We start from the raw sequence: 24,014 nt of genomic DNA on the forward strand, positions 1-24,014 counted from the left end.
GTGAATAAAAAGATTCCTGTTTTATTTTGTTTTGTTTTGAACTAGAATGCAAAAATGCTAGTTTTGAATCTTAATGTTAACTATTAAATAGGGACTTCCAGACCCAGGATGCCTCACTAAGGAAACTATAATTCTAACATAGTAGTTGTACAAAAAATGGTGTCACAGCATATATAATTCAGCTCAGAAATATTCCAGACAGTTTCATTTGCAGGCCACTGTACCATTCTGTCTCATAAATGAAAAGCAGATCAAGGAAGAGATTTCTTCATTTATTTTCCTTCTAGTTTGATCACAAATGCAGTCCTACCAAAGTTCAGCTTTCTGCCCAGTGCCAAGAGATCCACAGAGTATCAACATTCCAGAACCTTGTAGCAAATATTTAATAATTAGAAAGGACAACGGTTGTTTTGCTCAACAAAATCTTCATTTTGTTCCAACTGGATAAAATCTTAGTTGCTGGGCATAATGTAGGCAGTGTTGTCTCATGAAGAACATGTAAGGAAGAGTGACTTTTAAGTATAAGGTTCAGTGTACCTCAGAGCAGGGGAAATAAACCCTACACAGAGGGATTTTTGAAATCCTTCTAAAGCTGATACAGAACCTGGGTTCCAATGTTATTCTCTAAAAGAAAAAAGGAAACAAAAGGACAACAAGAAACAACTGAGGCACAAAAGATGAGCAAAACAACTGCAACCCTTGCTGGCAGTCTCTGAAGAGAATCCTGAATGGACATAAAGGGCACTACCTTGGCATCTCTAACAATAGTTACTCAGGTAGCAGTGAAATGTGAAACCTTGACCGAAACAAAGCTGATTGCAAAATTCTAAAGACTTTTGGCACAGCAATGGAAGAGCATGCACTCACTTCAATTCTGGTTTTCTGTGAATATGAATTAGAACTTTTGAATTAAATTAACTCTCCATTTTCCTATCACAACAGTTCTTTTCTTAAAAATAATAAAAACCCCAACAAACAAAAAAACAAAAAAGCAAACAAAAAAACAAACCAGAAAATTTGTCTTCCCATGCCAAATACAACACACTTCTTTTTTTTTTTTCCACAGAAATGAAAGTTTAGTCCCATTTAAAAGAGAGCAGGATATGTTTTGTATGACTATGTTTTATTTTCTCGTGTGAACTGAATTTATTGAACTATCTGTTCCATGTAATTACTTTCTGTAGATCAAGCTTTTCTAATAGATCTGTTCTCCCAATGTCCTTGCTGTGTGCACAGAACTCCCAATGACATTAATGAATCTCAAGCATGTGACTTGAGAGAATATGTCTCATGTCATTTTAAGTGCCAGCAGCCCATAACAGAAACCATACAGTGCAAGCACTAAGCTGCATAGTAGCAACAACTACTGTTTTTTTGATGAACGTTAATCAAGCTTTCTTCTTACTTGTGCCTCATAATTGGACTCTTGCTGTTGAAAAAGAATTACCATATACTTCTATTGTTGTGCTTTTACACCTAAGAGATCTTTCCTAAGCGGTACTTTCCTTTCTTTTCCCCAGTGGCATCAGTAATTAATTCATACCAACAATTATTTTGCAAAACATAGCATGTATAGTTTTGTTCAACCAACACAGAATATTTTCCACCTACAAATGCCACCTTCATCTGGTGTCATACAGACGTGAGCAATGCATTTGCAGAAGAAAATCTACCTATGCTGTCACCCATAAAAAATCAAAATATATTCCAAGGACACAAGAGTGTTCCCACCCCATCCCTTGATACAGAGGAGCTAGCAAATGTTCCTTACTTCAGTTAACATGAAAAGGGCCTTTAAAAACAATAAAGTAATTAGAAATGTTCATGAGAGATAATTATGTCATGTAAACATGAGCATTCCCAGAAGTGCTTTTGGCTTTATTAGAAAAGAACATTTCTCCTTTCAAATGAATTTCACAGACAGGAAGGTGTGGGGAAATGGCACCATTCTCATCAGTGTTAAAAGCCTATGATACAAATGAGGTCTTCAGCATGTCACTGACTGCAATAAATTACCAAGTGTGTGTTCTGTTTTCTGAAATGGGCTCAATTTATCATTTTACTGTTGTTCCATTATGCTAATGTCCTATAAAATCACTTTTTGCTGTTGCTGGAAGGTGAAGAGGGGATATCAATTTTTATATATAGAACTTGGAAGTATTGCAGCAGTGAGTTGTCAAGGGTTAATAACCCTAACAGAAGATACAATATGCATAAAAGCAAACTTCCAAGGACTTTGTAATGACAAATTTTCATAACCCTACTGGAAGCAGAATAGCCAGAATATTTTTCTTAGTTTAACTATCTGAAAAAAAAAAAACAAAAAAAACCCGACAGAATTAGCAATAGTTAATTGCTGGGCTAAACATTCTCCTCCTGATTTCCAATTAACCCTTGAATTGACACTGGAGATTGTTTAGGAAGTGCTATTTCAGTGAAGGTCAGATCAGAGAATGCCATTATCATTCTTTTCAACCTGCCCATAAAGCAGACATGAAGGATAATGAGGCAGAGGTGATTGCTTGCAAAAATGAATACTCCTCTAAATATAACATTATATAATAAGAGTGCTTTCTTTCTATTGAAATACTGGATACAAACCAGGTAAGTAGTAAAAGAGGAAGAGAACTGGACTTAGATGGACAATTGTTTTTATCTTATATAATAGCTTTTTTGCGACTGAAATGTGACTTGTATCCAGAAAACCTCTTTTTGTCGAGTGCATCGAAAAGCAGAGCATTGTTTCAGAAATACTGTCATACTATGAATCACTTCTAATGGGAAGCATTGTTGACATGCCTTCCCTTACCTCTAAACATACATAACCTATGAAGCTAAGGCAACTAATCCAAAGGGATAATTTAACATACACTGACATGAACAGGCTGCCAAGAGAAGTGGTATTTTAATACCTCCCTGGAGGGGGTATAGATGTGGCAGTTAGGGTTTACTGGTGGACTGGAAATTATAGGTTAATGCTAGATCACCATTGGTCATGGTGATCTCCTTTTGGGATGGGGCAGGTAGTATGAAAATATCAAGCAAGAAAAGGGAAAATGAAGAAGAAAGAGGACAAGACTGGTTCTGTACCAGTTTCTCCTGTCAAAGAGCTCTAAGGCCTGATCAACACAATTTCTGTCACTACAATGCATCAGCACAACCAACATGGCAAGAGCTCTGTCGTATTGCACACTCACAGCAAATTTAGGTTAAAAGCTCTAACAGTTTTGTCTAACAGTTTTGTGTATGTATGTAATCGATGCATAGTGAAAATGATTAGCAATGTGCAGGAGCTAACAATTTGCACAGAAAGCTGTTACTGCGGGGGTTTTATTTTGTTTCAGGAGTTTGTGAAGAAATTTTGTTTTAAAGTTTAAAACAGAATTTTTATATACAGCAAATTTACACAGTGAGTAATGAAGCCACCCTTCCTAGAAAGTATTTGCCAAACTCAGGACTAGTATATTGTTGCTGAGCTGTTACTTTATTCTGCTTTTCTAAAAAAGCTAAATTAGTACCTTCCTTTTTCTGGATGCAGACTGATTCTCAAATTGATAGTGCATTTCATATTTAAAAGGTTGTAAAATAATGCATTATAAAAAATCTGAATCAGATGTAGACTAAATCACAGAGTGCTACATAATGCATTTTCATTTAAATTAAAAGTGGTTTAATCCTAATAGAAAAGTAAACTGTCAATGCATGAAATCTGAAAATACCATAGTAACCTAGCTTGACATTTGAGCGTGTCTACTCAAACAATACACTGGTTGCATATTAAGATATTTATCACTTTTCCTTGTACAGCAATCTGAATCTTATTCACATAAATGTCTGTCAAAAAAGAACTACCATAAGAACCATGCAACCACTATTAAATCAGGTACTAAATCAAGACATTTAAGAAAGGTCAGTGTAAGTACTCTGATAATTTGGTTTTAGAACAAAATGTTGATAACTCTGGGAAAATGTCCTAAATACTAAATGCAAATTGCACAGAATACTGATTCCCTTCTCCCCTTCCCCCCACCTTAGACTACTGATTTACAATATTGTGGACCTAAAGTGCATTTAATTAATTAATTTACAGAATAGAATCATAGAATATTCAAGTTGGAAGGGATCACTGAGCTCAACTCCCAATCTAGTCAACATTCGGTCAATTCAAGATGAAGATGCCACAGCTAAACAGGAACAAAAGCGTAGCTGTCTCTCAAATTCATAAGTAACTTACTTGCAGCATCACTGATTGATTCTTCAGGAAAGAAATATTTTCAGGGAAGGAGAACTGTTTCTAAGGGATATTTTCCCTTATGTGTGGAGAATTAAAAAATGACCCACATTCTGAAAAAGCCTTGAAATCCCTGGACAGTGTGCAGTGCTCCCTCATGCACTTCTGTCACAGGGGAATTAATCCACAAATTATTTGTACAGATGCCAAGGGAAACAAAGCCTTTTACTGATTCATTTCCCATGTAAAAATGCACCCAAATGATAGCAGAGAAATCTTAAGAATCTTTTCTAAGGGAATAGTAAATTCTTAGATATCTCATTTTGTGATGCAGCAAAGGAAAATTAGGTGATGAGAAAAATAACTTCATTGTTGTCTTAGGTATGTCTGGTGCAGTTGCTGAACACTTACAGAGCTTCATGTATCGGTGTATCAGCAGAGATGTTCTTGCAGTGCTGCAGGCCATTTTTATCTATCAGTGTTCACGTTTTGATGGCAGTCTCAAAAAGGTGATGAAAAAAAGCTGCAGTTTTACTCAGCTTGGTACTGGGTAAGGGTACTGAGCCTAACACCACATAAAAACAGGGAGGGAGAGATGCAAACCATACCATTGCCCTATCTGTAATTAATTTGACATTTTAAGTTTTACAAAACTGTGAAATAATTTTAAAATACTTCACAAGTTTAGAAAACTAAATTACTTCAAACACACCTGACACAAAAAGTCTCATTCTTTTAGGCTTTTTCATTAAAAGAATCATAATAAAATGTAATATCAATTACAGAGCACAGGAATTTTAACACACAGTCAACAGAACACTTTTCAAAAAGTGTTCGTACAATGTCTGCAATATCCCCAATTAAATTAATTTGCTGGATTTTTTAATTCATCAGAGCTTCTCTTGGAAGTATGAACAGTTTTGAGTACCCAAACCCTAAATTGTGGCTTTTCCTTCTAAAAGTTTTTGCCTGTCTTTCACATATCAGATATAGACTGGGAACCAGCTTATCACTTTATACTTTTAAGCATTGAGGTTTTGGTAATGACAATTTTACCTTCCCTAATTCATAGTTGTGCTATTTGTAAGTACAGGTGGTTTTAACATATATAAAGTTTCAGTAGAGCATTTCCTAACTAGGTGGAAAAGAGTCAATCCCTCTTTTTGCTAGAATTTATAGCTTGGCACACCAAAGTCAATGTATACCAGTACCTTATTTCCTCTTCTAAGAAAAGAAAAACATGGAAAGGTAACAAGATAGCGGCAACTTGCACACAAGCATTTTTAAAAGGCTAGCTAAAGAACACCAGGATATTCTAGCAAACTCAACAGAAAAGCCCTTTTTAAAAGCTATAAAGAAAAAGATGTAAGGTAATCATGACCACATCTAATCAATTCAGATAAAAAAAACTAAAGCATCTGATAATGGATTAAACTGGAAATTAAATACATAAACAAACAACGTTATTATTAGCTTACAGAAAACAAATGCCATCAAACTACTGTCAAACTACATATATACTTTTTTTAGATCACAGATTTGCTTGACATTGATATTTGATTGTCCTGGGTTCAGCAGTAGCTGAAGGAGAAACACGACTGCTACTGCTGAACCCAGGACATTGATAAATACATTTAGAGAAGGAAGCAATGTGATTCTGTAGTCTGATCTCCTGCCTAGCATAGTCCACACTACTTCTAGGTCATAGTCCAACCTTTTTTGCTGGACAGTTGTTTCAGAAAAATGTCCTATATTTACTTTCCAATGGCCAAATACAGATAATTCTTACAAGCCCGGATAACATGTGTCAGTGGTTGATTTCCTGGCAAATTAAAATCTCTGTGTGTTATATTTATATTTGCTGGCTTTCAGCTTCTAGATAATGAAAGCTTAAATCCTGAAAGTTTGTAAGATCTCCACTCCCATAAATGTCACAAGTTTACAACAACATACATAAGCCAATCATGAACTGCACTTTTGCACAATTCTTGTGAATCTTCTCCTGCACCTTCTAACATTTTTTTTCAGCAGCTTTCTTGAAACTTAGACATTAAAATGGTGCATGATATTCCAGATTTTGTTATGCAAGTGTCAAAAGCTGTCTGTCTCCTGGATTGTCTGGTAAAATTCTACAGTTTGACCTTCAAGCATTCAACTCAATACTTCAATGATGTTACTTTTGCAGTCAAATGGTGCAAAACCTTCTGGGAGAACATTTTGTGATGCAAAAGTTACCACAAACATTTTTCCTCAGAATTCAAAGGAGGACAAATAAAATAAAAGCAGGGCAGGGACACAGGAGCAGCATCCTCTGGTAACAAACAGGAAAAACTTGGACTTCAGAAAGAGATCAAATATTTACTGCTACAGTTATGGAATAGCTGTGCAACATGTTAGACTAAATAATAATGAATGAATACTCTGACTCTAAATTGTATGTTTAAATTTGTCCTCTACTCATTGTTTGCAACCTCTCACACACAGAAAAAAAAAGATCATATTTGCTTCAACTGCATAGGTTTCTACTGTACACTCATCACCACAACAACTATCCACCTTCTAAGACAATAGCTTGACAGGTATAATTTCAAGCAGCATTAGTGGCATATGAAAACTTCAGCCACTCATTCCCACTAATATTCAGCTGTGCAAAAGAAAATCCACACTATACGGTAAAGTTTACTGGAAAACTGATCTCTGGATTTATTTTTTTTTTCTTTTATTCTGGATGGACTATTTTTAATCCAGACTACTCTTAACTCAGTGAACTCTGACTACAAACTAACCTGCCTCTAACCTTAATAATAAAAACATCAAAATCCTCTATATTGAACAAAAGTGGTGGGACTGAACAGATCCAAGGACGAGTTTTCATAGTGAGAGTCAAAAAGAGACAAGGAAAAGATAACAGGCCTTTAAAAAGTACTTGTTACTAACATCATCCCAGGTGGAACTGTCAGTCATTAGATTGGCTTTTCTTTTTTTTGTTATGATAAAAAAATATGTTTAACTTAATCAAGGACAACACTTATGCACATATACTCTCAATACATTTTTTTTCCAAAGCTGTCACTCTGCCACGAAAATATTTGCTGCAATAGAAGACACCTATCACTGTGTACTTGGCTTCACAGAGTTTGTAGTCTGTGGAAAAATGTATCACATGACAAATTTTAAAAGGCCTTCCACATGTGTAAACTATTTTGTAAAGTCAAGTGCAACCATTAAAGCCCTGTACATATCATAGAACCATAGAATGGTTTGGGTTGTATGGGACCTTAAAGATCATTTAGTTCCAACCCCCCCTGCCATGTACACGGATACCTTCCACTAGAGCAGATTGCTCAAAGCCCCATCCAACCTGGCCGTGCAGTAGTGAAAAGATAAACAAGTAGTAGCACTAAAAAAGTCAAACCACTGCCTTGGTTTCAATAATAAGCTCAGCCTGAAACCCTGCCTTTAGTTTAACATCTCTAGATTTAAATCAGCATTTACCTCCCTTACCTCATTATTCATTCAGATTGGGAGATGTGGATCATTAAGCTGGGTACTAATTTGTTCCTAAACTGTACTCATTCATCATTAGTTGGCAGTAAGAGGTTGATCAAGTCAGTTGTGGAATACTTCTGTGACCCTCCTACAAATTGTATATTTTCTGCATGAGTTACGTTAACGGTTTTAGCAGCCATTTTGTTAAGCATGATTTCCGTGGTCAGGTTAGTCACAAGAGTTATCTCTGTCATATTCACAAATTGTGCTCTGTGTTCTGAACCTATATGTTTGTATTAACTTCTGTATTGTATATAAAGGGTATTTGTGTACTGTTCTTTCAAAAAATACATATCTGATATACCATTATGATAATTCACAACAGAATCTGGTATTGCACAGAATGAGGTCTCTTTACTGGGGAGAAGCACAGTTGTCAGGATTAGCTTGACTGTGTGAGGAGGGAGTTACTCTGAGAAGATTCATGTAATAGCTAAAAAGTTCTTAATTTCCTTCTGACTTCAGCTTCTCTCTCATGAACAATTTCAAATATTACAGCACAATCCATTTACAGTAACTTGTGTCTCAGATGATTTTTCATGATGAAAAGAAGATAATTCTCAGCAATAATTGGGTGGATGAAGAACTACTAAAATCTGTAGTATGAATCATCATCATAATTTGTGCCATCTATGTTTTTATAAATAATAAATCTATTGTATAGAAATACTTTCTTACAAAATGTACGGGTATGAAAACATCACAACAGATTAAGAATAAAGCAAATCTGCAATGCATTAGATGCTCAACATTCTAGTTAAGGAAACTTCTGTAATGGAAATTTTATAGAGACTTTGTTTTGCCTTCCCACAGACTTCTGGGGGTTTTGCCAGCTTCTAAAAATTTGTAAAAATATTAAAATAACTACTATAAATAATAGTATAAAATATTAAAAATATTATTACTCTGTTTATCCACAAAGTAAAATTATTTTGTTAGAAGACACATCAGGTGCTTATCCCTCTTAATAAAATTGCATTTTTTGTTTAATACCTAAAATAAACCATATGCTGGTTTGGCTGATTGGTTGGTTTCTTTTCTTTTTTCTTTTTTCTTTTTTTTTTTCCCCCCTGTGGTTTAGAACTGTTCACTCTACAAAAGCAACAGAAAAATATTCAGGTCTATGTATTGGAATGTACCAAATCAGAAATTTACCTGATTTTTCAGAGGGAAGAGAAATGCTGGGTTTTGTATTATCCAGAATAACAGCCAGTCCTGCAGAGAGTGATGGGAGGATGCTGGTACTGAGGTCTATGCGAGTTAGACTTTCAGTTTCTTTTTCCAAGGCTTTTAGAATACCTCCAGCACAGCTGTTTCCTGTCTCATCCTTGTTTGGACTGTTCTTCTGTGGACTCTGAACAATATGAATGATACTCTGCTGGGCCAGGTCACAGTTCTGCAACATGAAAGCAAAATCTCAATAAATAATTAATTATGACATAAGGGACGAAATCCCTCTATCTCCAGTTTGGTATGTGTTAAATGGTATCCAAGCCATTTTGTGTAGAATGTCAGTGTGCAGTAACGCAGCTTAAAACAAAGTGACAACTGTAAATTGCTGGAATTGGGATTACTTGCATTGGCAAAAGGGTTACAACACTTACAAATTCTAAGCATTTAACAAGGAAATGGTGGACCAGAGCCAACGTCTCTAAGTCTAGTTTATTGGCACAAAGTAAAAACTCCAGAGGGAGCACTACTAAACCAAGTGCTAAGAATATTCAACACCTAACAGGCATTTACACAGATAATGCTGATACACACTCTTTGCTGTAGCAATTTAGGGTCAAATTTGACAATCACAGAGAGCTCATGAGCAAGCTACCCCAATGCATCTTTTAAACAGAAACAGGGAAGATGATGCTACCAATGAAGATGGATACTTATTTCCTGTCCCTAATGTAATTTTCAATCTGAGTCTGGCTTTAGATGCACACTCACTATGTTGCGTTTCCTGTTCTTTCCAGAGGTGATATTTAACTACTCACTTCAGAATTAGAGAAAGCTTGTAGAAGATCTCATGACTGCTATAGTCTTCGGTGGTAAAACAGAAGGTTTCCTACCCATTATAACCCAAGAGTTGTCATGTATATGTAAATAACTTCCTTTTTCAATTAGAATCAGTAGCATTAGACAGTCTTACCAGACCTTGTGTCTAAGAAAAAAGCAGGCTGAATAAGTACCTTATGAAAGGTTTATCCATCATAAATCAAGATAGAATTCACATTTTGTTCACCATTTTCATAATTCAGACTATGGAACCAAAATATTGCCTCAGAACTAGAAACTACAGAGACTTTGGATGGTTTATAATTAATGAAGGGCTTTCAAGGCTTTCATTACTGATCCTTCCACAACACCATGCAACAAAAACTGTTCTTTTGGGGGTGATACCTCCAGCAGATCCACACCTAGTTCTCCAGTGTCATGAATGAGCCACGTGCAAACATCAACCTACAGACAAAGAAGTTGTTTAAATTTCCTTCAAGAAAACTCTTTGCAGCATCATTATGTTGGACATATCTGCCCTGAAATGTCAAGGAGGACTGTCAATTACATTTGGGAGGAACAGAAAGACAATTCAGAAGCATTTGTCTCAGCATCTATGCAATGTTCAAAACATTCAGTTTGTATTTGCAATTACTATATGCACTTTTAATTGAAAAAGATTAATTTACAGATATTTTAGTGCTGTTTATACTCTTGTTATTACCCCTTTCTCTCTCTTTAACCACTTCTTCTCCTCTGGTCTCATATTTTAAAGTGGTTACATTCCATTCTCTTTCTAATGCTTCCCCCTCCACCCTTTGTGTCTTATGCATTGCAGTTTTAAAAAAACAAAAATATGTTTTGGCTTTGGTTTTTAAATGGAATTTTTAATAACACAGTTTTTTTCTTAGTGAAGCAGTAATCAGGCAGATTTGTCAGTGCAAGGACACTGCACTCTTAATATTCAGACAAAGCAGTTATTAGATTTCAAGTTTAATATATTTTGTTTATATTAAAGGTCTCATTTCATTCTGTACAACTTGTTGCCCATAATATTTTAACAAGATCCATTTAAATAGCTCAATAATTTCCTTCACTAATACAAAATCCAAAACACGGCTGTCACTCTAAAACTTCTCCAACTGAGAACACTGCATACCATTGAGAAGGTAATAACCTAAAATATATTAATAATAAAATTAATAACTTAGGTAAATGAGGAACTCAAAAGTGATTTGCCCTGTACAGCTAGAATTACAAAGGGAAACAGGTATATATGTATAACTCACAACCTTGGAAACCCCTGATCAACTGTCCATCAAGCCATGTTTTAACAAGCATCTCTTCTGGCAGTTTTGCTTGCTTAAGCAGCCCCTCTTCTGCCCTTCATTTTTCGTCACCATCTACTATGCATCTCAGTTTGTTTCTTTTTAACCTTCGCATCAGTTCCCTGATACAGTTCGCAGCTTGATGCTGTGCTACACACACATTAAGGGGATGGTGAGAAAGAGAGAATAAGAGGGATAGCAAGGGCTGCTTAAATCAAACAAAATGCCCTCACAAAAAAAAACAACCTTTTTCAACCACTCTTGCTTGATCTTGACTGTTGTCCACAGTTAGATGTATGGTTTAAATAGATCAGTTCTTAAAATGTACAGGTTCCTTTCCAATTCTTTTTTTTGCAGGCTGGAGAGCATGTGGCTAGCTTAGGAACAAAGGGAGGGCTGACAAAACAGAGCCCCATCTTATCTACTATTCTCTCTACAATCATGTCAAGAATCACGTATTTTGAAAGAAGATATGAAATTTGCACTATGGGCAATTATACATCCAGATGATGATAGAAATAACATATTCCTGGATTTCACTTAATAGAAGTTTAATTTTAAAAGAGCAGATGAATGTGTTTTATCTCTGCTTTCTTGTATCTCTTTATCAAAACCAGGAACAAGCTTCAGAACATTAAACATCACTACTGGTGATGATAATGTAGATTATAGACACAGAAAAGCTTAATTAGAAGATCCCAGGATAACTTTTTAAAGATGGCAGCTTGGAAAACTGAACAACATATTTGATTTGTACACTGCGTATATTTGATATGGAATTAGGGTGATTAATGTTTTATAGCAGACTATACTTTGTAGACGGTAGGTCAGCTAGATCTGCAGCTTTTTTCTCTGAGAAAAAAAAGGTAGAATTCAAGCTATTTCTGTAAATGTTTAGGTTGTGCCTTAGGTTACTACTGTAACAAATCTAAATACAATTGTTTATGTCAGCGTCACTTTCAATTTCTTCAGGTATTTTTTTTTTGCCTCAGGAAACACTTCTTTTGAGAATATCTATTATTAATTATTCTAGAGACATTTTACTGTCTTAGCTGTTGATCCAAGTTAATTCCTGTGATCCATATTCCAAAGGGAAATACTGCAAGTACATAGTGTAGGTTAGGAAGTATGTCCTTGCACTGGACCAAAGGGAGCTGAGAAGATCCAGACTTGATGAAACCCAGTATTAGGGACTGGGTCTTTAGGGAGAATGAGTTTTGGCTGACTTGGAACAATGAATTCATGGCAGATGAAATTAAAACTTTTTTTCATTCAAGGCTCTTCATTTCTTTTTTTTTTTTTTTTCTGAATTCTGACCTTGAATTTCACAAGGCTGAGTCAGCACATCCTGAATGAAAAACACAATATCCCTGGCAGTGATCAAGGACAGTTTGGATGAAGACTTGGGTGTCACCAAGTCATGGTGTGACCATGTCATGGTCTAGGGTGGGGCATTCCCACCCATGGCAGGGGGGTTGGAACTAGATGATCTTAAGATCCTTTCCAACCCTAACTATTCTATGAGTGTATGAATATCCTTTGGTTCTGCTAGCAGTGAGCTAACTGAAAGGTCACTTTGGAAGACTGAGCTAAACTGTGAAGAGGGAGAAGATGACTCTGTTTCAGTAACTGAAATACTCTTGTTCTGACTTATTTCTGCTTGATATCTTCTTGACAACTCATTTTGATATGCCAATACTGAGTGTTCTCCATCCAACAAACATAAAGCCCACTTGAGAAATCATATTTTCTGATATGCAATGCACTTTATTTTGAAACATTTTATTTAAAGAAACACTACAGCAGAGAATAGTTTGAATTTGAGGATATGGATTTGAATGTAAAAAGATAATTTCTTGTGATATTTTCTCTTGAAACGGAATTTGAAATATTTTCATTCCATGTTAACCACCAGTTGGGATTTTTTAGGTGTTTGTTTTTTTCTATCGCCTATCATCTCAAGAGCAATTTTTCACATTCTACTACCTAAGATCCAGTTCTAACTATTCCTATTATCTGGAGAGCCACATCTTTGCCCATGAAGCCCTGAGGCCTATAGAGTGGAAACAATAACAGTTTGTCTAATTGCTGCTTATTTAGATTAAGCAGATAATAGACTGCCTGATGACACTCAGAAAGAGATTCACACGAGACAAATGCTCCAGAAAAGGTATTTTAAACTTCTAGGAATGATCAACAAGAATGAAAATGTTGGCTTTCCAGTTAGGCTTTTTCTTAACTGTATTTCAATATCAGATGGGAAAAGAAGTGGAACACTTTTGTCTTATTAATCTTCATAATTAATGAAATAATAAAAAAGCTCTCCAGAGTACCTACGGCACCATACACCTCTTCAAACCAATAGGACCCATGTAAAAGTGCAGATGGCACACCCACTATCCATGGAGAAGTCTTTTTCCATGAGCAGCTTTTTACTAACAGGAAAAGTCTTTTTCCATGGATAGTCTAAAGAAATATTAAAGAAGGTGAATTTCTAAGAAAAAAAAAAAAAAAAGCAACATGAGGAGTTCCCAGAAGAAACACCAAACCTCTATTACTGCTGTAACTCTCTTACAATCCAAGGACAGAGACCAAGTCTCAAAAGCAGCAGACACAGAAAGAAAATCAACTGGAAGAACAACACAATTTTCATTCCCTGTTCACAGACCAATGACTCAAAAAAGCAAGCCGAAGAAAGCAGGAACAGAAAAATATCCTTTATTATATAGGAAGGAAAAGCTGAAACATCACTGAAATTGAAAGTAGATATTACCTAAAAGTACAAAAAAAAAAAAATACAGACATGGTATTAACATTCGGTTAAGCCATGACGGTCTAAGAAATGGGAAGCAATATTTGCAAGAAAACTTGACTTTTAACCAGCTAATACAGAAAGAAAACCCAAATAAGCTTTTGGGCTCAGAGACTCTTCCACAGGTCATGGCACAGGTAAATCTGAAGGGAAAATTATCCACTGTTAAAATTATGAAGCAAATCAGCACCCTGATACCACCATCCATTTGTGTGAATTTTGGCTGCTGAGTGGCATTGAGATAAATATTGCTCCACATGGGTAAAGCAAAAAAGCACACCACCGGGCCTAAATTAGGCAGACCACTTAGCAGTTAGAGTACAGCAGTCAGAAACTATTTGCTTTTTTATAATGCTGTAGAATACAGCTAATATTTGACTTCAGTTCACCTTTTCAACATTTTCAGAGTTATACATTACGGAACTTGTCTAGTATTCAGACTATTGTGGGTGCTAAGCAACATCTAGAAATAGAAGGAAAAATAGATGTATTATTGAATATACCAGATATTCAAAAAAATGTGATGAATAGGCAAGAAAACCCTTCACTTGGCAGAATATTTTACCCTGATTTTTATAATCTCTTCCTATTCAGTACTTGCAATAGTTTAAATAGTGACTGTGCCAAAGAAATAGAATAAAAGGAAAGATACAAAAAATGTTCCATGAAAAAGGATTCATTGCTTTCTAAATGTAAACCCTAGTATCATTTTAAGGACTACTATTAGAGTTCCAAAGACAGACTACTGCAGCAAATGACGGTATGAGTCCATGGGAGTTCTCAGTTTTCAGTTCAGCAGATAACAGTGAAGCTTAAAGCAACCAGACACAAATAAAGTGACAGAATTACAAAATTTTAACACAACCAGCAGCAAACACCAGTGGATGGGAGGCAGGTCTTTAGAGTATTAAGATGTTGGGATATAATAAATTGCCTTGTTTTAAGCAGATATTGAATATATCTTCAAAACAACTTTAAAATAAGGATACAACATTCATACGGTGATACGGTTAAAACTTCTGCAATAACAGGTAATAAAGGTGGACACAATAATCAGCAATATAAACTTATAGTTTCCCAGATAAGCGACATTCATGGCAGCTTCATTGCATTATGAGGGGGTGTTTAATCTCCACTTCCTCCTTCGCATCCTCTTTAAATTTTTAATCGTGTTTCTATATCTTTTTGTTATCCCATTAGGAAGTCCACGGCTAACTGAAGAGTGCCAAGTCTCAAACTATTTATTCAGGTCAGAGTAACTTCTGAACAAACCTGGAGCAAAGTCTGAGAGTTTTGTTACTTACAGACGTTTTGGGAGGAGATGAAGCTTATAAAAAGTGTGGCACTGAGATGGGAGCCACTGGAGAAGTATGTGACCTGTGGGTTTCCTTACCACCTTCTGCTGTTGGAGGTGGCAAGATCTTATGCTGCCTCACTGGGTGTTATGAAGATCATAATTTTGAACTGAAGATAATCAGTAAACTTCACAGTGAAAGTTTCTTTTAAAAACAGGTATACTTGTCTGGATGATCTCTTCATGAGACTCCTCCAGTTCTCAGTCTAGTTTTCAGCTGCAAGAGCACTTTTGTGGAGCTTTGCACCCCAAATACCAATATAAGAAATTTATGACAGGATTTTCATTATACCATTGACTGCAGTGATCCCAGAAAACCACCAGCCCATAGCACACCTATTCCTCAAGACATCCCTCAGTCACTGCCCTCCTGGGGAACAGGAACAAATAGCAAGTTATTAAAAAACAGTAACTCCACTGCAACTCTGTTTGAGTGTCAGGGTATCTCTGCCAATGATTTTCATTGCTATTAATTCATGTTTCCTGCTACACAAATAAAATAGGCTAGAAACTGCCAAGATGCTCAGATTTTCTCCTTTTGAAAAGATAATCAGATCCATTATATCTATATAAAGGACAAGAATTTGTAATTACAACGTATCTGCAGAAATTTTCTAAAGGTTAGAAACTGCAGAGCCTTACAGGTATGAAATGAACACACTATATTTTTTCAACTCTCTTCCATCTGGAAAATTAAGAAGTCATTTATTAAAACAAAATTATTTTAGGAAGAATTCCTTCAAATCTATTCAAATAATAATGTGAATAGTAAAGTTATTAACTGCAGCTACAGTTTCAATAATGCACTAGAAAAAGTATCTGTTTCATTAAATTAGTGATTGTGTGGTGTATGATGACTGACTATAAGAGAGAATAAGCAAAAGATTTCTAAGTGGGTTTCATGGAGTGGTTAGTTCAGGCTAGCTAACAGGTGCCTTCTAACTCTGCATCATACATCAGCTCAGAATGCAGGATAGTGCATTTCGATGTGAATCTTACATGATCCATAAGATGGTAAATTGTGTTTGCTAACTGATAATTCAGGATTAGAGCAAACAGCAAGCACAGGTGTAATACTGGTATAAAATGCTATATATTTTCTCTTCCTGTGAGACTGAACTTTCTGAAGAGCTCTGTAAAGACTGTCCCATATGCAAGTGCCAGGTGTGAGGGAGAAAATTCATCTACACTTTGTAAGGTCCTCAGACATTTACTTAAAACCATAAATCTTAACACTGCCTTGAATTCTTACGTGGAACATGATATACTTACTACAAGAGCTGCCTGCTACTTAACTGGGTACTTTTTTATGTCATGCCATACAAAAAGGGTAATACATACACATTCAAATTAAGATTCCATTTTTTTTCAGCAAAGAGAACAATGGAAATTGGACAAGAAGCAATGAGTAGATACTGTGTGACTTACTATAGCTGCTGCAGCTAATGTCCCTCTGTGTAGCAGGATGCCTTGATTAGCCTTTATGAAAATAAAATTCTCTGATTTATAGCACAACAGAATAGGTCATATATTACAAAGGTTCTGCTATGAATGATACTCTTTAAAGCGAATTAGCAGACTTACAATTTTATACTGACTAGTCTCTTAATGAGTTAATAACTTGCTGGAAGTGGAAATGTATTCAACCAATAGTATTTAAACTTTCTTACACTAAATTTAAAGTAAGTCAGAATTCCCCCTCTTCCTCCACTTACAAATCATATTATGCTACATTTTCATCTTTTTCATATTGTAAGACACAAAACTTTAATGTTAATTTCTAGCTCAGTGGAGGGATTGCAGACATAATTCTTATTTAGCTACTTTGCAGGGTTATTATTTTTTGTACACAATCTAAGACCTTAGCAATGTTATACACATATTTCCAAGTGGCATTACTAATACTACAACATGATTAATATGATAACATTACCTGGATGTAGGCCTTCTAGCACAAATTACCAAAAGATGAATTACTCTTTAAACTAAATAAAAATGTTTTATTGGCAGCATATGAGATAGTTTGCAACATTAAAATACCTGCTTAATTATTGGTATTCCCTTAAAAACTTCACATAATGATCTGCAAAACTGCAGGCAAACTTTAATGCTATGTTTACAAAGCTATCAGGATCTCAATAGTGACATTAAGAATATATCATGCTGACATAAAATGGAAGAGAAATACTCAAACACTAAATTCACATGCAACTTTTTTCCTCAGTAAATGAACAGTTTTTTCCTTGTAATTTCATACACTGTGCACTAAGAACAACCTATAAAATTGCAATTTATTATCTCTGTATAGAAAGTAAAAGATCAATGAAAAGTTTATAATACTGATTTATGAAAAATGAATACAGGTATGTTTGACTGTTTGCTTGCCTTCTAAATGCAGTTGAGTGCACCCCATTATTATTTCATCTTCTGCACTGAAACCACTGACAGAACTTACTCCCTCTAAACATATTATCTCCAGCTGTAAACATAAAATAAGAGAACATCCAGGAATTAATCATATTTTCCATTTCTCTGATTTCTTCTCAAGCCACACCAAAAAAAAGCACAAGTAAAAAGTGTATGCTCTAAAGTACTTGAATTAAGTATATTTTGAATACATTTTGTCTGGGTTAAAATGTGAGAAAAGGTATTAAGCTCTTAATAGGTCTCATAAGCCACCACTGTTAGCAGTCTGCAGTGAGGCCTCAGGACTGCGGACTGTATGTTGATTGATTAACATGAGATTTAATTTTTAATTCTCTTTAAATTCCTTAACTTTTCTCACCCAGGTAGAAGCTGCCAGTCTGGTCACCGTTCCGTCTTTACTTAACACATACATTAAGCATTAGCGAGCATGTGAAGAACAGGTTATGTGAGGAAGCAGCCTCAAAGTGACACATAATAGATGCTAGGACATAAATGAGATATAGCAGAACTCTGAAAATGCCCTGAAGAGTTCAGTGGACCCTCATGCTGATGGGGGGACTACATTTGCAGCTGTAGGGCTGCAGAAAGGAATTTGGGAAATTTCCTTCTTTTATAGACTTCTAAAAGAATTCCTACACATAGTTAATACTCCATCATGGAAAGTGAACTTCCATACAAATTTATTGCCTAATGCATCAAAAGTTTAACAGCTATAAATATTTATTTCAATTACTTCAACTAGTCATTCACAGATGTCTTTTTCATGCTTTATGACCAGCATCTGATATACATCCCAATCAAAGAGCACTTCAGTCTTCTACTTACCCCACTGCATGCATCTATGTATCAGTTTGGGCAGCTGCTGTGAGAGCAGCCATAAATAAAGCCTACTGGGCATTCTGTGTGGGTTTACTTGGTAACTTGTTAACCCTCTAGCATAAAGATGAACAAGAAACACATCCAAGGATACACCAGGTACAGTACCTGTACTGCAGACCCACACAGTTCATGACTCCTCTTCTCTTATCAGCCAGTAGCAAACAGACCAGAACTGGTTTGGGGCCACACAAGACATGTCCACTGTCATTGCTCTACGTGCACTTACAGTCTCTTGCCTGGCCAACAAGTCACATACTATCTTGTTCCTCTGATGTCATCAGCAGTACCTTGACTGCATATGCACTTTGACCACAGGCAGGCAACTGATCACAAAGCAGCAGGGGTTTGCCAGCATGTGCCTCCCTCAACACAAAATTATGTATTTTCCCTATTTCTCCATGTCCCCAAGAGTTAAACTATCTGGAAGATTTAATCTGACATGTTAGTTCATAAGGCGATTAAGAAAGGGACATGAGCACAGCTCAATGGTCAGTCTTGAACCTGGACATTCAACTGTCTGTGGTCACCTATGCATACATGTAATATACTAACACAACTCTGCAAAAGGAACATGCAAAACTCACTGCAAAATTAAGACAACTGGTAAGGCAAATCATATGTATTAATTAAGCATAACCATATTAATTGTACCTGATTTTCTTTTCTGTATTAATTAGCAACAGTTTATGTTTATGTTGAAAGTTTTTATATACAAAATTGTTGCCATTTATCACCTTTAAAGATACAGCCACAAGGCACTCATAAAAATTGTGTTCATTTTCTCATGAACCAACACCCCCAAGTCCTTCTCTGCAGGGCTGCTCTGAATCTCTCCTCTGCCCAACCTGTAGCTGTGCCTGGGATTGCTCCGACCCAGGTGTAGGACCTTGCACTTGGCATGATTAAACTTCATGAGGTTGGCATCAGCCCACCTCACAAGCACGTCAAGGTCCCTCTGGATGGCATTCCTTCCCTCTAGGGTATCACCCCAACCACACAGCTTGGTGTCATCAGCAAACTTGCTGCGGGCGCACTCAATCCCACTGTCCATGTCACTGGCAAAGATGTTGAACAAGACCGGTCCCAACACCGATCCCTGAGAGACACCACTTGTTACGGGTCTCCAGGCAGACACTGAGCCAAAATTTAATCTAGTATCCAGCAAAACATCACTAATTACTTACATAAATTCCTAACATCCTGTGAGAGGTCTTCTCCCTCCAAGCCACAAAACAGAATTTTCTAAAACCTTCCCTATCAAAGTAAGTGCAATGATTTTCACTCTATAGTGCTTTTAGTTGTAAGAAACAATCATTTTTATTTTATATACTATTGCTTATCACTGTTTTTGTACTTTTAAAGAATACTACAATATTATATGTAGACAGACTTTTTGGGGCAGCAAGGAGGATTATGACATGAATTTCAATTAAATAACTGGTGTGCTTTGTAACAGTGATATGATGAGAAGAGAGGAATTGCTACACTGGCTCACACACTGGGTGACAGAGTAAGAGTCCATCTTGCTAACTATCAATTGCTTCAAGGGAAAATTGCAAGAAACTCTGCAGAAGGCAGTTACAGCAAAATCTGCCAATGGAAAGCCTTTTTACCTAACACCTGTAATATTAGTGTGAGGATCCATTTATTTCCTAATCTGTCAAGGTATTTTTATTATTTGTACACACATACACAGAGTTATAACACAAATGCAAAACCTCTAGGAAATCCTACTGCATTCTTTTCCAGTGGGCCTGTCCACATGGTAGCTGGAATGATATTTGTCCTCAAATTACAGCACTCATACTACACATTCCCACTACATCACAAACACAAAACATCTGAATGAAAATTTCTAGTCTACAGTCATTCTGTAGCTATTATGTTATATATGTTTATTATGTCCTTACTGATTTTCTCTCTCATGTAAACAGTTTGAGTCTTTTCAGTCTCTCCTCTTATAGAAAAGTTGTCTCTAGTACTAGTGACAGCATCTGTACTGCTAAAGTCTAGACTGAACAGTAATACAGTGTGGTGCAATCTTAATGGATGATGCACCTTCACTTCATGAAGCCCTCTTCTTCCCCTGCTTTTGCAGTTTGTATTTATTTTCCTGTTTGTTTAAATCAGACATAAAATCAAGTCCCACAGGACACAAGAATTCTACAAGAATATTGCAGAATACCTTCATAAGTAATTCCTTTTATTGATTTAAACCCTTAAGGTCTATTTAATGGATTTCAAAAGAACTAAATAGGGCAGACTGCCCTGGCACCAGTTGATGCAATCTAACACAAATCCATAAAAGAGGATTGATCTTACTGAGCTGGTTTACAAATACTTATTCTTAGTGTGGTAACTTAGGCCCTCTTTGATCTGAAAGATATTTTTATGACTACTCTCATACCAGATGGGCACGCAAGTATTTTATAAAAGATGACAGCAAAATTACATTATATAAATTTGGGAAAAGGCAAACTAATATCAAAACAGAAAGAAAAAAAACAATCCAAAAGTAATGAATTTGCCTGAACCAATCTCATATTTCATGACCTCATCATGCAGAAGCTGCCCATCTATTTCCCAGCAAGCAATAAATATGAAAATGAATTTGTTTTGCATGTCTTATCAAAAGCTTCCAATATCAATTGTTTTCACAAATGTTTTCTCCTGCAAGCAGTGAATGACTCTTCATCAATCTTTTAGCAAAAGCAAACTCGTTCTGATTTCAGTCTTACCAGAAAAAACTTTATCTTGTTTTGTTTTTTTTCTGTTTTTTTCCTTTCTTGGCAGAAGTACATGAATATCATTTTACACTTGACTGTGGCTGCACCTCCATCAATGAGGAAATAAAAAGTAAGGCTGAAGGATATGTCATGACCCTGCAGAACTCCAAATAACAGAAACAGACGTAACGGTTCCACTGTGCCTGATAGTGACAAAGGAGGAAAGCATGCGTGTATGCCCACATGAATGTGCATATAAACCTATTCCCAAGAAATGCTTCCATTGCCAAATATTTCTAAGAAGAGAAAATTAAGATTTAACAAAGGACTTGGTTTCTTCCTGATATGTTCATCAAGCTTGAAAGAGAATGCACATTATCAAAACACAGTTACAGCACAGAGCTTGGGCTTTCAGTCTTGTCAGGTGGGACACACATGGCAGGGTTAGGTAGTGGGACCTCTGGTGAGGACCTCTGCAGGAAGATGCCATGAGCTGCCTTCTCCAGTCACAACTGAGCCCAGCCACCTCTGGAGCCGGTGGTGGAAACACAGCTTTGAAGGAAGTTCCCCATTGCAAAAGGAGTTATTCACTGGGGAATTCAGCCCGCAGGTAAGCCATGCCAGGGTGAGGAGACCCCTGATGGACTACAACCCATGAGCACCCCACACCAGGGAGGGACACCTCTCAGGGACTGAAGCCCACAGGTGACCTATGCCAGGCAGGGACACCAAGAAAGAAGGAAAGGCAAAGGAAAACTAGGAAGGCGTGTCAGACAGAAACCATTACACACTTCAATTGCCTGCTCTGACCATTGCCTCATCAAAGAGACCAGGAGGGACCGAGCATAACCAAGCATAATAAGGGAACTTCAGACGAGGAAGGGGGAGGTGAGTTTGTTTGTTTGTTTATGTTTTTCTTGTTTACTAAATACCCAATTCAGTGATAAGATGCTTGTGTTGACAATAAAATATATTTAGTAAAGATTCCAAATCCCGAATGTTTTGCCGGAGAGACTTGCTCAACCTCCTTAAGCCCATAATATGCTGAAAACTTTTCAGTCTGAAGGCTTGTTTCAAACATCTAGGACTGTGGGGAAGAAAACATTCTGAAAAAATACCATCTGTTTTCTGCTGCTAAACCTGGACAGCAACCAAGGTTTGAATATATCTGGACAGGATCCTCAATTTGTACAGATAAATGTCACATGAAAAGACTCACAACACTCCAAGGCCACCACACAGTGACAGAGTTCCAGAACAAAGTGAAATGCAGCAGTGATAAAAGTTTGAATATATAATGATTTCCATGCTAAAGAGGAGGAGGCTCCAATGTTCCCCATTTCTGACTCCTGAGAAGAAAAAAATCACAATAACCATAAATGAAAACATTCTCTTAAGAGAGAACAAGGAGATAAGTTTCAAATGAAATTAAATTCATGGGCAAGTGTCTGGAGTCTTGTGCCATGTAGTTGTTTGATTTATAGGTATGCATGTGCATCAGGTTGCTCCTGCCTCTCAGAGACAGAATCTTGTTTGAATATCACAGACACAGTAGCACTAAAGAGATGAAATGCTTCTTTTAGATGAATCCATAATGAAATTCAGAAATGTAGAGACAGACTATACCTAAGCTGCCCCAACCAGGTTCTCGGCTGCTAAGGATCCATCATCATGGATCCCCACCTTGTCATGATGTCTTCTCACACAGGCAATACATATATGAGCACTGCTGGGGTTTAGGAACATGTTTTGACTTGATCCCACTCAGCAGAAAAGTGGCAGACTTGTGGCATATCAAGATAACGCTGGAGAAAAGCTGATGATTTGTTAGTGTTTACCCTTGAATGAAAGATTCCAGAGACAGGGAGGGCTATATAGTAATCAGTGGCACACAGAAGGTGAAGGAATCATAGAATGATTATTCACTCTTAAATAATAAGGAAGCACACAGTGAAAATGCCAGGTATAAGATGAAGGCTGTTATTCACAGAAATTTATATTTTATTTATCTGTAGCTGCCTTGTCTCAAGGTGCAGGGAGGTTGCAGGATGTGTGTTTGCAGGTTAGAAGGTCAGCAGACAGGTAAGTAGATAGATTTCTCTTAAAAACAGTACTGTGTGAAATCTCTTTCCTGTTATGCTATTTATATTTATTCCTGGCATTCTTTTTTAACTATTCCTATATCTGACAGGACGCCTACAGGATAGGTTGGCAGATTTGATAAATACTTTTCTTCCTAGGTGAGGTGTTAATAATGTAAAAGAAGAAAACAGATCAAGTGTGAGGTGTCCTTTCCCGTGGCAGGAGGTTTGGAACTAGATGATCTTAAGGTCCTTTCCAACCCAAAACTTTCTGATTCTATGAAAAAGACGTGTGTTATGGTGAGCAAGTTAACTTACATTTCAGAGATGTTCTTTAATTGGCTGTTCCAAACCTTCTATGTGTTTATCTTGAGACTTAAATACTGCGTAAAAAATATCTCCTGGAAATAAAATAATTGTGCAGCAAGTTGGACAAAAATGAAGAGCTGACCTTTACAAACCCCTAACTATTCTGTAGGAAACAGCAGTCTGGCTGTGTTAAAGGTTATATCATAAACCATGTGGACTATCTACAAGGAGATCTAAAAATCTAGTTTTCCTCTGAACCTTACCAGGTTATAGCGCATTGTTCCTTCTTTATTCCAAGACAAATGAAACTTGACAGAAATAATGTCTTC

General features: G+C 36.4%; 1 protein-coding gene across 2 annotated transcripts in view; it reads right to left on the reverse strand.

Annotated features, from left to right (window-relative positions):
• The window catches only part of PRKN (parkin RBR E3 ubiquitin protein ligase), a 728,786-nt gene that overhangs the window by 470,727 nt on the left and 234,045 nt on the right, over positions 1-24,014 (reverse strand). For both annotated transcript variants that reach the window (XM_057406909.1, XM_057406908.1), the window contains exon 3: positions 8,936-9,176. In XM_057406909.1, coding sequence (XP_057262892.1) covers positions 8,936-9,176 — 241 coding nt within the window. The remainder of the gene's footprint in view (positions 1-8,935; positions 9,177-24,014) is intronic.

This window comes from Pezoporus wallicus, unplaced genomic scaffold (assembly GCF_028554395.1).
Source record: "Pezoporus wallicus isolate ANWC-B61680 ecotype Strahan unplaced genomic scaffold, APGP_CSIRO_Pwel_v1 scaffold_6362, whole genome shotgun sequence".
NCBI lineage: Eukaryota > Metazoa > Chordata > Aves > Psittaciformes > Psittacidae > Pezoporus > Pezoporus wallicus.